General features: G+C 36.1%; 1 protein-coding gene across 6 annotated transcripts in view; it reads left to right on the forward strand.

The window, feature by feature from the left end:
- The first annotated feature begins 4,537 nt into the window (after window positions 1-4,537).
- Window positions 4,538-14,540, forward strand: part of LOC134804778 (uncharacterized) — a 52,931-nt gene continuing 42,928 nt past the window's right edge. For all 6 annotated transcript variants that reach the window (XR_010146181.1, XR_010146180.1, XM_063778007.1 and 3 more), the window contains exons 1-4: window positions 4,538-4,743; window positions 5,446-5,526; window positions 12,818-12,935; window positions 13,437-13,513. Coding sequence is in view for 4 of the 6 variants with exons in the window: in XM_063778007.1 (XP_063634077.1) it covers window positions 4,716-4,743; window positions 5,446-5,526; window positions 12,818-12,935; window positions 13,437-13,513 (304 nt within the window). In the remaining 2 variants the exon portion in view is untranslated. The remainder of the gene's footprint in view (window positions 4,744-5,445; window positions 5,527-12,817; window positions 12,936-13,436; window positions 13,514-14,540) is intronic.

A 14,540-nucleotide genomic window follows, 5' to 3' on the forward strand; every position in this document is an offset into this window, starting at 1 on the left:
AAGGAAAGAAAATGCTATGACCATAGCGCTGGTACCGGCGGCCCAATCGCGTGGGCGTTAGTCGAACGTGTCGGATAAAATACGAGTGTCGAACGATTTGTACCACAAAAATCCTCGTATTATTCGATAGTCCATAAAAAAGAAGTAGGCGGTAGCGTAATGCCATACTTCTCCGGTGTGACTTACAGCCCGCCATACTGAGGCGAACACGTTAATTAAAAAAAAAAACAATTCAACCATTTGTACCAAGCTAATTTTTGCACAGGTGATCATCGTCGAGCAGCCATTCATGGACATCACCATGCCATACTTTTCGGATGGTTCCAAATGCCCGCCATACCGCCGCAAGGGAGTTAATTTTTTTTTATTGCTAAACGATTTGTACCATCTTGAATTTTTTTTTCAACACTTTCTGTGTGATCATAAATGGAAATCTCATAATGCCATACCTGTAGGAGGTGGCAAATGTGTACAATATTTTTTTTTTATTTCAAGTATGGTGCCCCTTTTTCCCCCTATTAGAAGTATGGCAAATATAATAATGGTCACATTGCATCATATAATTTCCCAAAATCCAAATGCCATACTGGTACAAATCGTCAAAAAATTGTTTTTTGTTTTAAGTCTTGGCTTAAGTCTCACAGTCGTCCGCCCCGTAGTTATAATCTGAAATATATTTTTTTAGGTACAATTGTATCCAAACAAACAGAATATGATGATGCCATGCTGTAAAAAATTATTTTACGTATACATAGTCGTATTTTTGAAACGTGTCGATTAAATAAGTTTTTCAAGTATGGCAGCACTTTATCCCCCTACTATAAGTATGGCAATTATAATAACGGTCACATTTTATCAAATACTCTCCAAAAATTTAAATGCAATACTGGTACAAATCGTTTAGCAAAAAAAAAAATTAACTTCCTTGCGGCGGTATGGCGGACATTTGGAACCATCCGAAAAGTATGGTATGGTGATGTCCATGAATGGCTGCTCGACGATGATCACCTGTGCAAAAATTAGCTTGGTACAAATGGTTGAATTGTTTTTTTTTAATAACGTGTTCGCCTCAGTATGGCGGGCTGTAAGTCACACCGGAGAAGTATGGCATTACGCTACCGCCTACTTCTTTTTTATGGACTATCGAATAATACGAGGATTTTTGTGGTACAAATCGTTCGACACTCGTATTTTATCCGACACGTTCGACTAACGCCCACGCGATTGGGCCGCCGGTACCAGCGCTATGGTCATAGCATTTTCTTTCCTTCATTACATGCTTAGACCCCTGACGAACCGCCATACTGGTACAAATGACCCAGTAAAATGTGTCACTATCTCCCGGTCTATTATGTGAGTTGTCCAATTAGGATTGTTCATTTTTTTTTAAATGTTCTATTTCGAAAACCATTTCGAGATATGAGGTTTTCAAACAGTTTCCGACATTTGCTGCGATATAATAATTGAGGATTGAAGATATTTCAACAAATATCCTTATGACCTTAGTTTGACCTTTCTCGTTGGCTGAATGTAAAGTCATCGCATAATAAAAGTTATCGGGCCATAGTAAATCAATCCGTCACTCACGTAATTGTCAAAGTTATCATTGTCATAATGAAATTTTTCAGTTAAACCGCTGCGCTGGTTTGTTATGATTTGATTTATAGTTGATACATAAACAGTAGTTTTCGTTGCTTAATATATCAAAGACCTTGTTCCTACGTGTGGGAATGATTCACAAAAATGATTGTTCGAATCCGCGAAGACCTACGACGTGAAACATGGTGCCGTGAATTGAACTTGGAATACCTACCTACTTACACACAGTATTGCTGTGAGGATCACGTCGATGTAAGTATAAAATTAATATTATTTTACTATAATTATTTAAAAGCTCACTTTGTAGGTAGGGTCGCGGGGACCTATGTGTTTTCTGTGGTAATGTAGCCAGAGTATATAAAGGCAAACCGTTAAACAGAGATGGTGCCTACTAGAAAGAAACACTATACAAGAATACATAGTCATACTCAAAATTCAGCCTAAAACTGCTTTAAAAAGATATAATTTCTAATTTCCAGGTACATGTTGCAGTTCAAGCTGCTGATATCATGGTGGACAAGACTTAAGTTAATAGTTGTGAATAATAAAACATGTTTTTGTTTACCTACTTTTTTATTAATTTAGGAAATATATGTATATATGTTTCCCAAAAAAAAGTAACTATACATATATGTATGTTCATCATGTTCTGCACGAGCAGCTGACAATGATGGCTTCTTGTTGAGGAACCAGAAGAGAAGTGTATGGTTTGTTATGTAAAAATCTATTTTAGGTATACCAAAAATTAAATCATTTTGGAAAACAGCTGATACTCTTCAAACTGCTGGATTTCTATCAAACATGTCTGTGCGGAAAGAGAAGAGTCGTGGCAGAAACGGGAACTAACATTTTAAATTTTATATGGCAATCAAACCTTTGACACCTGTCTTGTAAAAAGTAAACAAACTTCTGTCATTGTATATTTTTAATAACAAAAACCGCAAGTCTTACGTATAAAATAACACGAAAACACGATAAAACCACAAGGAAAATTATATTTAATATTGTTCGGTTTTGTCAGCGGGAAGAAAACGGCTAAAACCCGACTATCGACTTACAAAAAGTCGCGGAACGTGTTTCCGCTATTCACGGGTATTGATGTTGTATTTAATATTAAATAATTACCTATTTAATAAGCCCCCTTAGTAACTTGTCTCCAGTACATAATCGGTAAGTATTATTCATTCAAAATATATTAATTTTCATAAATATGCAGGTCATTCATGATTTTTAAAATAACTGACAAATAGTCTTGATACTTGCCATTTTATGTATATTTATATGTAATTTTTTTTCAGGATTGTGTAATCCTACCTACCTACGTATATACCTACCTACGATAAAAGACCGCTAAGTAGGTGATATGCAAGAATTCGTAATCTACGTGCCGGATTCAAGCACATCCAGTTCAGATAAAGATAGTTCTATGATTGTCCCTGGTTGTTCTGAAGCTAGCTCAAACATAAGTGACATTGAATATTTTAATTCAGACTTCGATTACAAAGAATAAAACTTTTTCTTATAAAATATTTCTTTATTTGTAAGTTCGTTTACTAGGTTCTGTTAGTTACGAAATTATATTTCATATTTAGCAGTGACTTTTCGGCGAAGTAAAATATCGTGAGATAAGAGAACCGGACATATCCCAATAAGGCCTACCTACTTATGTACTATTTTTATTCATATTCATATTTATTATTAATAATATACACATACATTACAAGTCAAGTTTACAATGGGTGAAATATATCCTAGATAGTAAAATTACAGTTCTATTGCCCAATTTCTACCCGATCTACCCGGTTTTGTATTTAAATAACTATTGGACTGCACAGATTAGGCACATAAATGAGACTCTATCTTGTTTGGTACTAAAATTACAGTTGTATTGGGCAGATTCTTAACTAGTTTTAGCAGTTTTGTCAATCGCACTGTCACTTTTTAGTATCTGAGACATAAAAACAAGAGTGCGTTTTAAAAAGAAAACTAGTGCCTGCGCTAAATCAGAGGATTGAGTTGACGAGCCGAACAAAACCGGAACAAAAGGGATTCAAGTATCATGACCTGTAGTGTCGTACTATAATCACGTGACCAGTGTTGTCAGCATAGCAAAAACCATAAAATAGCACTGGCGCGCCCTCAAATCCCACGACTCTTCTCTTTCCGCACAGACTCATCTACATCTACATCTAGCCATCTAGCTAGGAAACTCGCTTTCACGTAAAATCGGTTTGAGAGCTATGATGCCATAGCCAATGTGTGTCTACATGTGCACTGGCACAGACACACATTGGTGACTCACATACACACAGGTAGAAATACCAACATATAACACATAACACCCCTCTTTTTGCATCGGGTATGGAAACGGGGGTTAATAACCACTCACTTGCTTTTGGTAACTGTAGCTACCAGCTGTCACCCTTATTTTATTATAATAATAGAGGTCACTGAAAAATATCAAGCAAGTGAGTGGCTATAGTAGAAGGCGAAGCAAGTTGTCAAGTGGATGCCATGCCGTAAGTCACCTGCAATAATTTACTCTTCGTAAGCCGCAAAAATATGCGACACGCTCTTATGGCTCTACAAATAAGCTCGTGTCAGATATTTTTGCGGCCTTTTTTGTGTAACATAATTATTATTGCCGGTGACTGTACCGTTTTCCAGTTTTTCATTCAATGTTATTTGAGGCATAGATTTTGCGTTATTAGTCTGAGATTAGAGGACTAATAAAATAATTAGACTTATTAGTTAAGTAAGTAGGTATTTTATTAGTCAAAGGTTGAATTTACAACAAAACTTTTTTATGTTAGATACTCACCTTTTTCAGGAATAAATATACTGGCAGTAATAATTGATTATTTATTATATCTGTGCCCTTCTACTGGAGGTTCGTTAACATCACCGTAGTGCACATAGATTTCTTATAATAATGATTTTGATTTATCATTTGTTTTTTGACAGATGTGATTTGACAAAGACGTAATGATTTTATAATACACATACTGTTGTATCTCCCCTTTTATATTTATTAGATACTATTTATTGTTTACATCATTATATTTGAAAGTTATACGACTTCCGCTGTCGTCTGATATGTAAATTTCAAGTTTATAATGGGCGACGGTTTAAAGCTGTCCAAAGGTTGGTATTGTGCTAATATATACCTACTTTATTTAAATAAGTATTTTTCCGAGGTAAAATAGTACATAATTATTGGTAGGTATTATGTGCCTGTATTAGGGGTTATGACTTCTGCCTTTTCGCCAGAGACTTTCTGCTGAGAGGGATAGTGAAAGGTTGGTATTTCCCTGTCCCTCTAGCAGCAAGATAGCTAAAAATGACAGCCTATAAGATATTTAGATGTTATAACACTTTAAAATACATGTGAAATTGTACAGAAACATGATACGTATTGATAACTTGTCTGTTGCAGACGTTGCAGAAATAGAAACATTTTACCCAGTTTTAGGTTAGGTTTTAGGTGTATTCAGGTAATTCGAAAAAAAAAACTAAAATAGTGGCGGATTATTCTGAAAGGCAACTCTTATCAAAACGGAATATGATAATGAGCGATTATAATCGCTCATTATCATATTCCGTTAATTGGGTAATCCCGAAAATCATTTAATATATTAAATGATTTTCGGGATTACCCAATTTCCGAAATTACCCGAATACATCTTGTCTTAACTTAACTCTACTACCTAATGACTCATCAGAAATATAGGTAGCAATGGCGCAGTTATTGCCAAAGGACATTGTCTATAATGTCTAGAATGTCCTTTTTCGTTAAGCTAGCTAGGTAAAAATAAAATGTGTACTTAATGTAATGTAACATTTTAGATAAGCGCCATAGGAGCTCGAGTAGCATCGGTGGGAACGCCGTAGAAGGAACACGCTCAGAGCGGAAGCTGGATTTAGCAGGTGAATTTTAATTAGGACCAGAAATGTGTGGTCTGTTTAACTAATTCGACGGTTTCGGAGTCGAGCTTGTGCGGCGCAACAGTGTACAGTCAGCTGCAGAGAAAAGGTACCCCCCCCCCTGCATGCAAAGGTGCTAAGCCAATAGTACTATTGTTGCTTTACACGGTATGCGGGCTTTGCTCAGATTACTCAGTAGGTACCTACTCAGAACTTGCGCGCGACGCGTGGAAACGTGGTGAAAATTGTTTATTTATTTATTAAGCTTTCTTAATACTAGCGGGCTCAGCACGGTTCCATTTTTATCGACTATCACTATGCGCGTCCCTTTCGCACTTACATACTTGTTAGAACGTGACAGGCATGGTGACAAGGGATAAAAACGCGACCGTGCTAAGCCGCCTGGTCTGTCTAATCTAACTAATGTCTTATACCAGGCGTGGCTCACTCCGCGATTTCGTTGCTTTGCTACAGGTAGATAAAAGCCCTCCGGCCGTTTTGGTAACCAAGTTTCGCAACCAGTTGTTAAAAAATAAGGAATCACCCTGTTACGCAACTAGTTGCCCAAAAAGAAATTCTATTCCTGAACCAAAACTAGCGTAGATGACAGTGGAGTTTCGCAACCAGTTGACGAAAAAGAAATAATTGTCTTTGTTTACAACTGGTTACCGACTGGTTAAATTGCGAAATTTATATTGTCCTACGTTTAGCTGACCTTAGCTTAAAGAGTCTAACGTACGAAACTTTCTTTTAAAAAAATATTTCCTTTACAACTTATCTAGACGGAGCCCCGCTTCGCGGGGCTCCCATTTCTAGCCGGTTTGCCCTTCGGGCATCTGAAGCTACCTAACGAACCTAACCTAGGCTAGGGTTTCTGCTCGAGAATTCTCGAGGCGAGAAATCTCGAGAAATTTGTCCTAAGTCGAGACGGGAAAAAAAACTCAGTGCCTCGAGAACTCAAGAAATAAATCTCTTGTGATAAGTAAAAAGAAAACACGCACTTAACACGTGATGTGTCTATACTGTCTATAGTAGGTAGGGTCAGTTGTCTACATTGAAACAATCGGACACAGTGTAACTTTGCGATATCTCGGAAACTAGGTGTTACCAGCTAGTGCCGTCTGTCAAGCAAGGGCAGGTCAGGGACCCCCAGCACCTCACCAATACGCGAGCACGCCTTGGAGAAGGAGCACGTTGCTACGAGCGTTATTGTGAATTCGTGCAGCAAAAGTTAATTTTTTTATTTGTTTCGCAATTTTTTACCACGTTATAGAATTGAGTTTGGCGTTATTTAATTTTTTGTTGTGTTCTATATGTGTATTAAAGTTTATTTGGAACCTAATATTTTTAAATATCGTTTACTCTTTGGTGCAGTTTTTAATAAATTGTTTTAAAAAACACCCCCTTGTCTCACAATGAAACATTTGTATGTAGTATACAATGAAATAGGTCTCATGTTTAATGAAACATGATGTTAACTGAACACCATTTACCAGTACACAATGAAACAAACTCATTATTTTTTTAAATAATTAAAGAATATGTGCGAAATTTGTGAAAGTAAAACACCATGAAAATTTATATTAAATTGTCTATCATATGTCAAAATATAAGATACTTAACTTTAGAAACGGCTGAGATAGGATGGTTTATATGTTGAATGTTTCATTGATGGCAAGTTTAGAGGTCACTTGTCTAACATTGAAACAGTCGTTTATAAAATACTATGTTGCCAGAAAGTGTATGATTCAAGCATGGAGATGCTGAAAACCCTCCCGCGTCCACCTAGTTGGCAATCATGCTCCGTGGACATAAAAGGAGTGCCTTTCTCGCAGCATGCCGTACGTGCCGACCAGATTCTCGATTCACAATGAAACTCAATTTGTGGACAATGAAACAATTCTTTCGCTATTATATATTTCAGCAATCTTATAATAATTTAATACGTCGGAAACCTTTTAAATAACCAATTTCAGCCTACCACTATATTCTACTTTCCTTTCTCATTAATTGATTGAAAGCATATATGTATTAATGTCACTTATTTATATATATATATATATATATATATATATATGTAGGGTAACTTGTTGATCAATGAAACACTAAAAGTTCAAGCCTTTCTATCTCTGGTGTTTTTAAAGTTATGAGTGTGACATTTCGTATGAAGATAAACAATTTCGTTGGCTATCATATGGCATTCTTGGTTTCTACTTATCTGTAACAGTTCCTGTGTTATAAGCCTTTTTTTGAAAAATGAGTTTTGTTTCATTGTGTACTTGTGCATGTTTTCAATGAAACACTCTGATTTTTACAGTGAAACAAATGTAATAATTATAGTCTACCATGAAACATCGTTAATAAACATTGAAACGGTGTAATAAATAAGTGACATTAATACATATATGCTTTCACTCAATTAATGAGAAAGGAAAGGAGAAAATAGTGGTAGGCTGAAATTAGTTATTTAAAAGGTTTCCGACATATGGAATCATTATAAGATTGCTGAAATATCTAAAAGCGAAAGACTTGTTTCATTGTACACACACCTGAGTTTCATTGTGAATCGAAAATCTGGTCGGCAGGTACGGCATGCTGCGAAAAAGGCGCCTTTTATGTCCACAGAGCATGATTGCCAACTAGGTAGACACGGGAGGGTTTTGAGCATCTCCATGCTTGATTTCATACACTTTCTTGCAACATAGTGTTTATACACGACTGTTTCAATGTAAGACATGTGTCCTTAACCTTGCCATCAATGAAACATTCAACATATAAGCCATCCTATCTCAGCCATTCCTAAAGTTAAGTATCTTATATTTTGTCATATGATAGACAAATTATTACCAATTTTCATGGTATTTTAGTTTCACAAATTTAGCACTCAGGTTTTAATTATTTAAAAAAATAATGAGTTTGTTTCATTGTGAGCAGTGAACATCATGTTTCATTGTATACTACATAAAAATGTTTCATTGTGAGACTAGGGGGTGTTTTTTTAATCAATTAATAAAAACTGCACCAAAGAGTGAAAGAAATTTAAAAATATTTAGCTCCAAATAAACTTTAATACACATAGAACATAACAAAAACTTAAAAAACGCCAAACTCGAGTCTATATCTTGGTAAAAAATTGCGAAACTTAAATGAAAAAATTTACTTTTGTTGCACGAATTCACAATAATGCTCGTAGCAGCGTGCTCCTTCTCCGAGGCGCGCTCGTGTTTTGGAGAGGTGCTGGGGGTCCCTGAGCCTGCCCTTGCTTGACAGACGGCACTAGCTGGTAACACCTAGTTTCCGAGATATCGCAAAGTTACACTGTGTCCGATTGTTTCAATGTAGAACAACTGACCCTATATATATATATATATATATTAACGATGTTTCATGGTAGACTAAAATTATTACATCTGTTTCACTGTAAAAATTAGAGTGTTTCATTGAAAACATGCACAAGTACACAAAGAAACAAAACTCATTTTTTTTAAAAGGTTCATAATACAAAAACTATTAAAGATAAGTAGAAACCACGAATGCCATACGATAGCCAACTAAATTGTTTATCTTCATGCGAAATATCACACTCATAACTTTAAAAACACCAGATATAGGAAGGTTTGAACTTTTGGTGTTTCATTGATCAACAACTTACCCTATATTACTTTAGGTAGTTAAATAAATGTAAACAATGTTTTTTTACATTTTCAGGTACTTAAAACATTAGGTAGTTAATAGGGCTTCCAAATACCGGACTTCTTTCAATACCGGTATTAATACCGAAACTGACTTCATCAATACCGGGATCCCGGTATTGACTATGCAACGCTTAAAATCTTTGAGTTTTATTAAAAAAAGGCTCACTGTAACACCAGATATGTATGTCTTTAGCTTAGGATATTAAACAATAATCGCCGTCTGCAATAATAGGGAATATTACGCAAAACTCTGCATAGAGGGCGTCACTAACTCAATCAAATGGCCTACCGTGAAACACTACAATCGAAAGTTCCGTTTCTACCTCTCTATCACTCTTGCTTATTCGATCGATAGAGAAACGAAATTACGATTTTCGCGTATTGCGGTAAGCCACCTGTAAACAAACCGCCTTGATGCATGAATGTCATAGTAAAACTTGTCAAAAGGAAGGCGTAGTATGTATAAGTTACTCTATGGTTTACTAAACAAATTAGTGCTGCACTCTGGTAGAACATTGCAGTAATACTAGGGAGTATTACTGCAATGTATTATCATTTCACCCTCCAGGTTGGCAATCATTTTATTCGCCTTGTTAACTTCACCACTGTTACCAGTCACATTTTTAGTTCAACCTTATTAGGTTGGCTGGTTTATTAGCCAGCCAACTATATTCAAATTTGCCACTAAAATTCGTTTGCCATACTACAATTCCTTGCTCATTAGTTTCCAATCTTAGATATAATTTTAAGAACTAACTATATTAATATTATATCCTGAACATCAGAATTCATTACCAAATATTTATCTATGCATATGCACCGACCTTGATCCAATTGAATGATCTTGTTTTCATTAAATGGGCAAGTAATATTCTTGATACAGCCGAAGTTACTCATTTTGATGGATTTTAAACGGTATAATCGGCATATTTTCCTTGTTTTTGAAAATACCGGGATCCCGGTATTGCTTTAAAAAATACCGGTATTGAAAAATGCGTTTTCACAGACGGGATCCCGGGATCCCGGTATTGGAAGCCCTAGTAGTTAACCAACCAAATAAAAAACTGCCTTGATCCGTCCCTTATCGTTCTGGCTTCAACCGATTTTCACGTGTCTTTTATTGAAAAACGCTTTAAAAAAATTAGTAACTAGAGTTAGACCAAGAAAAGTCTGCAACTATTTTGATAGCATACGCAGTACATGCGTTTATTTATACGTCATAAGTGATAATTTCATAGAAGTTTACGTTTAAAATAACACTTGCAATCAATCAGCTATACGCTCTACTTATGAAAGCAAAATAATGTAAATGATCGTAAATGATTTGTACTTAATTGTTACATATTGGCCGTTATTTATTTTTCAAATAAAAAAACACGTCAAAATCGCTTACCTCATTCTAATGCTAAAAAAAACTAATTATAGTGCCATGTAATAACAAGTATTACAAAACTAAATTACTATTGATAAATCAAATCATCCCGATATATTCCCACTAGCAAATTACATATTACAATTTTAGCAGCTTCATTGTTACGTTGAGTAAGTATTAATGTTACCGTAGTAAAACTTCTGTAAGTTTGTCACATTGAGTTAAATGTATTAACTTGAATATTCTTGACTAATAAAATACCATATTGTGGTTTGTGTACATTTTGTTAAATACCTAAAGAAATACACCATAGCATATCACATCGCCGGTGCCCACGCCTGCACCTATAGGTAATTTTTTGTATCTTTTTGATTTTTTGCTTATCAAGTGCCTTTTATGGTAAAAAAAAATACCCTATGTTTGATTATTGAACTCATCTACAATTCCTATGAGTCTGATTTGTAATAACGCAAAAAATGAAAATAACATGCCGTTTTTTTAAACTTTCAAAATTTCTCGAGATACTCGAGAAATCCTGGTCGAGAATTCCCGTGCCTCGAGAAATTAAAAAGGTCGAGAAACCAGAAACCCTATGCGGGGCTCCGTCAACTCTGGGCACAGACCAACCCCTATAGACCGAGCTTATAGGACGACTCGCAGTCACCGCCCGTATGGTGTATAGGTCAAATATAAGATTGTTCGCGCGCCGCTCCGATCAGTTGCGCCCAAGGTTACGACCTGTTAGCAGTGTGCACGAGTCTAAGAAAATAAATCGTAAACTATTGAATTCATTGGGAAATCCTGGGATATTGCAGCGTAAAATGGTGTGGAAAGTCATCTAAGACATCTACTTACGAAACAGATGGAATAACATCCCACAGGAAAGTCAAATTCATTATTTCATTGAATAATGTTTCTTGTCCGCGGGGTTCATTTTATACTGGTCAGTAAGCAGAGGCGAAGTATGTCCGTCCCTTTTCGTCAACTTGAAAATGCAATGCGCTATCCCTTTCCCTTTCGACTAGTGATGTGACGATGATGGTTTTTCAGTTGCGGAAACTTCGTGCTTCGTCATACCGTATTGTATCATTTTAGACATAAAATATAGGTAATATACTATATGTTGTGTATTTTTTTTAGAATCCTCTAGGCCAGCGGGGCAGTTAGGCCGCATGTCACGAGATGGACCTGATAATGAACTTCAAAGAAGTGCGAGGGAACTCGGTGTTGGTTTGTGATAGACATATGTTGTATGGGTTTTTTAGAATCCTCTAGGTGAGCAGTTAGGTCTCATGTCACGAGATGGACCTGATGATGAACTCCAAAGAAGTGCGAGGGAACTCGGTGTTGGTTTGTGATAGACATATGTTGTATGGGTTTTTTAGAATCCTCTAGGTGAGCAGTTAGGCCGCATGTCACGAGATGGACCTGATGATGAACTTCAAAGAAGTGCGAGGGAACTCGGTGTTGGTTTGTGATAGACATTGTTGTATGGGTTTTTTAGAATCCTCTAGGTGAGCAGTTAGGTCTCATGTCACGAGATGGACCTGATGATGAACTTCAAAGAAGTGCGAGAGAACTCGGAGTTGATTTGTAATAGGCATAGGCTGTGAGCACCCCTCCCGCACCTCACAGTTTGGTGATTTGCGTCGGGAACAAAATGGCCAATATTAGGTTTCTAGAGGCGGTGTTCTGTGACTCTGGGTAAGTAGGAAATGTTCTCGGAAATATTGATTTAAAATATTTAATATATATTTCTAAATACAAACTAGTCACATTACGTTCTAAGTGTCTGAGACCTATTCTTCATTGGCAACTGGATGTAAAACAGGAATATAATTTCTTTTTGGGCAACTAGATGCGCAACAGGATGATTTCTTCTTTTTTAACAACTGGTTGCGAAACTTGGTTGCCAAAACGGCCGGAGGGGCTAAAAGTACATTCGTTCCACACCAATTTTGGTGGCTAGCCATAAGCCGCGCGTGGCGCTGTCGCCACCTAGCGGCCATATCTGTCCTGATCGTAACAGACGCCTTTTGTTAGAGAGTGAGTCTTCTGTACCTAGTACTATTATTTATTCTGTGCTTATATACGTATAAGTTAGAGAGAATTTCGTGTTGTTTATGACATGGCAAACTAATCGACCTATATAGGTAGGTACCTACTAGAACAACAATCATGCAAGCAACGGTGCCTTATTATTAAGAACCATTTATTATTTTTCTAGAATCCATTGCTGAAGTAGACGATCAGTTTGCTTTAGCAGAAGCACGATGCGAAAATTTACAAGAAAAAATCGAACTAGTAAAAGTGATCAAAAGGAAGAAAAAACTTAAAAAGCTAAGGTACGTAAGCATGGCGGCAGAATTTAAATATTTAGGTAGCAGGTAATATACGATTTCAGAAATAATTATTTTGTAGTATGTTAGTAGGGGTAAAGGGTATTCCATCTGTCCAATATGTTGGTCCAATGTGTATTTGCATCTCACATCTTCTATTTAAATAAAAGTAAACAAACAATTTGTACATGTTCGGGTAGTTAAGTATAACATTTATTTGTTAACCAACCATATACAAAACCGCCAGGATCAGTCACTGAACGACCTGATTTTAACCTACATTATTTGATCATGTAATGTTTTCATCTACCGTCAGCTGGCTTAAGGAGCCATTTCAGGGTAGATTTTGTTTACTTTTATTTAAATACCTAAATATACAGACTATAGTAGTCAAATACCCTATACAATACTCTTTAAGTGGTTTAGTATGTGTAGTGTACCTTTACTACTATAACCTTGAAGAGTATAAATTTTTACCTAGAAGTGCATAAAATGTTTTGTTTCTAGTATGACCCGCGTAAATGAAGTGCCTGCGCCAACCGAAAATATGTCCTTCATTACTGTAAAAACGCAACCAAAAAAGAGTAAGTCATTTTCGTATAATATACTACACAATACCATTATGATACCATACCATATATATACATATACTACACAATTCAAAGGTACCATCGAAGAATATAATATATGCAGAATTATCTATTATGATTGTAAACAAAGTTCCTGTTGGGGCCTAGGCTCCTTTCTAGGTAGTGCAGGGATGCCTAAGAGGATCTTCAATGAAGACTTGTTATTTTAACTAGTTTACAAAGTTTTATTTCCAAGATTAAATTAATACAATACAAGTAAGAGTTTGTCGTTCAACGTATTTTGGAAGATCGCCGTTGGTTGCTGTCGGCGGACGTTATATACGAATCCGATCGTTGCCGATCTTCGAATTTCGGACGCAATCGGCCGTCCATGACGTCACACAAGATGCGTTCTGAACAGTTCCTATATACTTAGAAAGTAATAAATAGTAATAAGATAACGTTAAGCAAAAGTCTTATTGTCTGCACTAAATAAATTCTTACCATATATTTTAGTTAAGTAATGTAGTTTTAAGGATAATTTTCATACCCTATCAGGCATTGTCAGAACCAATCAGAACCCTATAATCACTTTTTGATATGTGTCATTCTACCCTTCCCGTTTGAAAAACACCATAGGTAAGACCACATAAGCGTTTTCACATTGTCCGATCCGATATCGGATGTCAGATGGAAGTAAAATGTAAGACATGTAGGTATATTGTCTTCTGTATTCATTTAATAAATCGATCTGGGAGATCGAGCTTTGCTCGGAAAACATATAATAACTCAAAAATGCGCGTTTTCCCAAAGATAAGACCTAGCTAGATCGATTTTTTACCCCCGAATACCTATAGCACTTTTCATCGAAATCGTTAGAGCCGTTTTCTGAGATCCCCGAAATATATAAATACATACACTTACAAGTATTGCTCGTTTAATGGTATAAGATTATTACTAAAAAACGATAGATAACGCAAAAAAGCGGACTTGATGCTATACGCCGCTCTCCTGCAGCTGTTTTTCTCATAGGCGTCTTCCG

The sequence above is a fragment of the Cydia splendana genome, chromosome Z (genome assembly GCF_910591565.1).
Source record: "Cydia splendana chromosome Z, ilCydSple1.2, whole genome shotgun sequence".
Lineage (NCBI taxonomy): Eukaryota > Metazoa > Arthropoda > Insecta > Lepidoptera > Tortricidae > Cydia > Cydia splendana.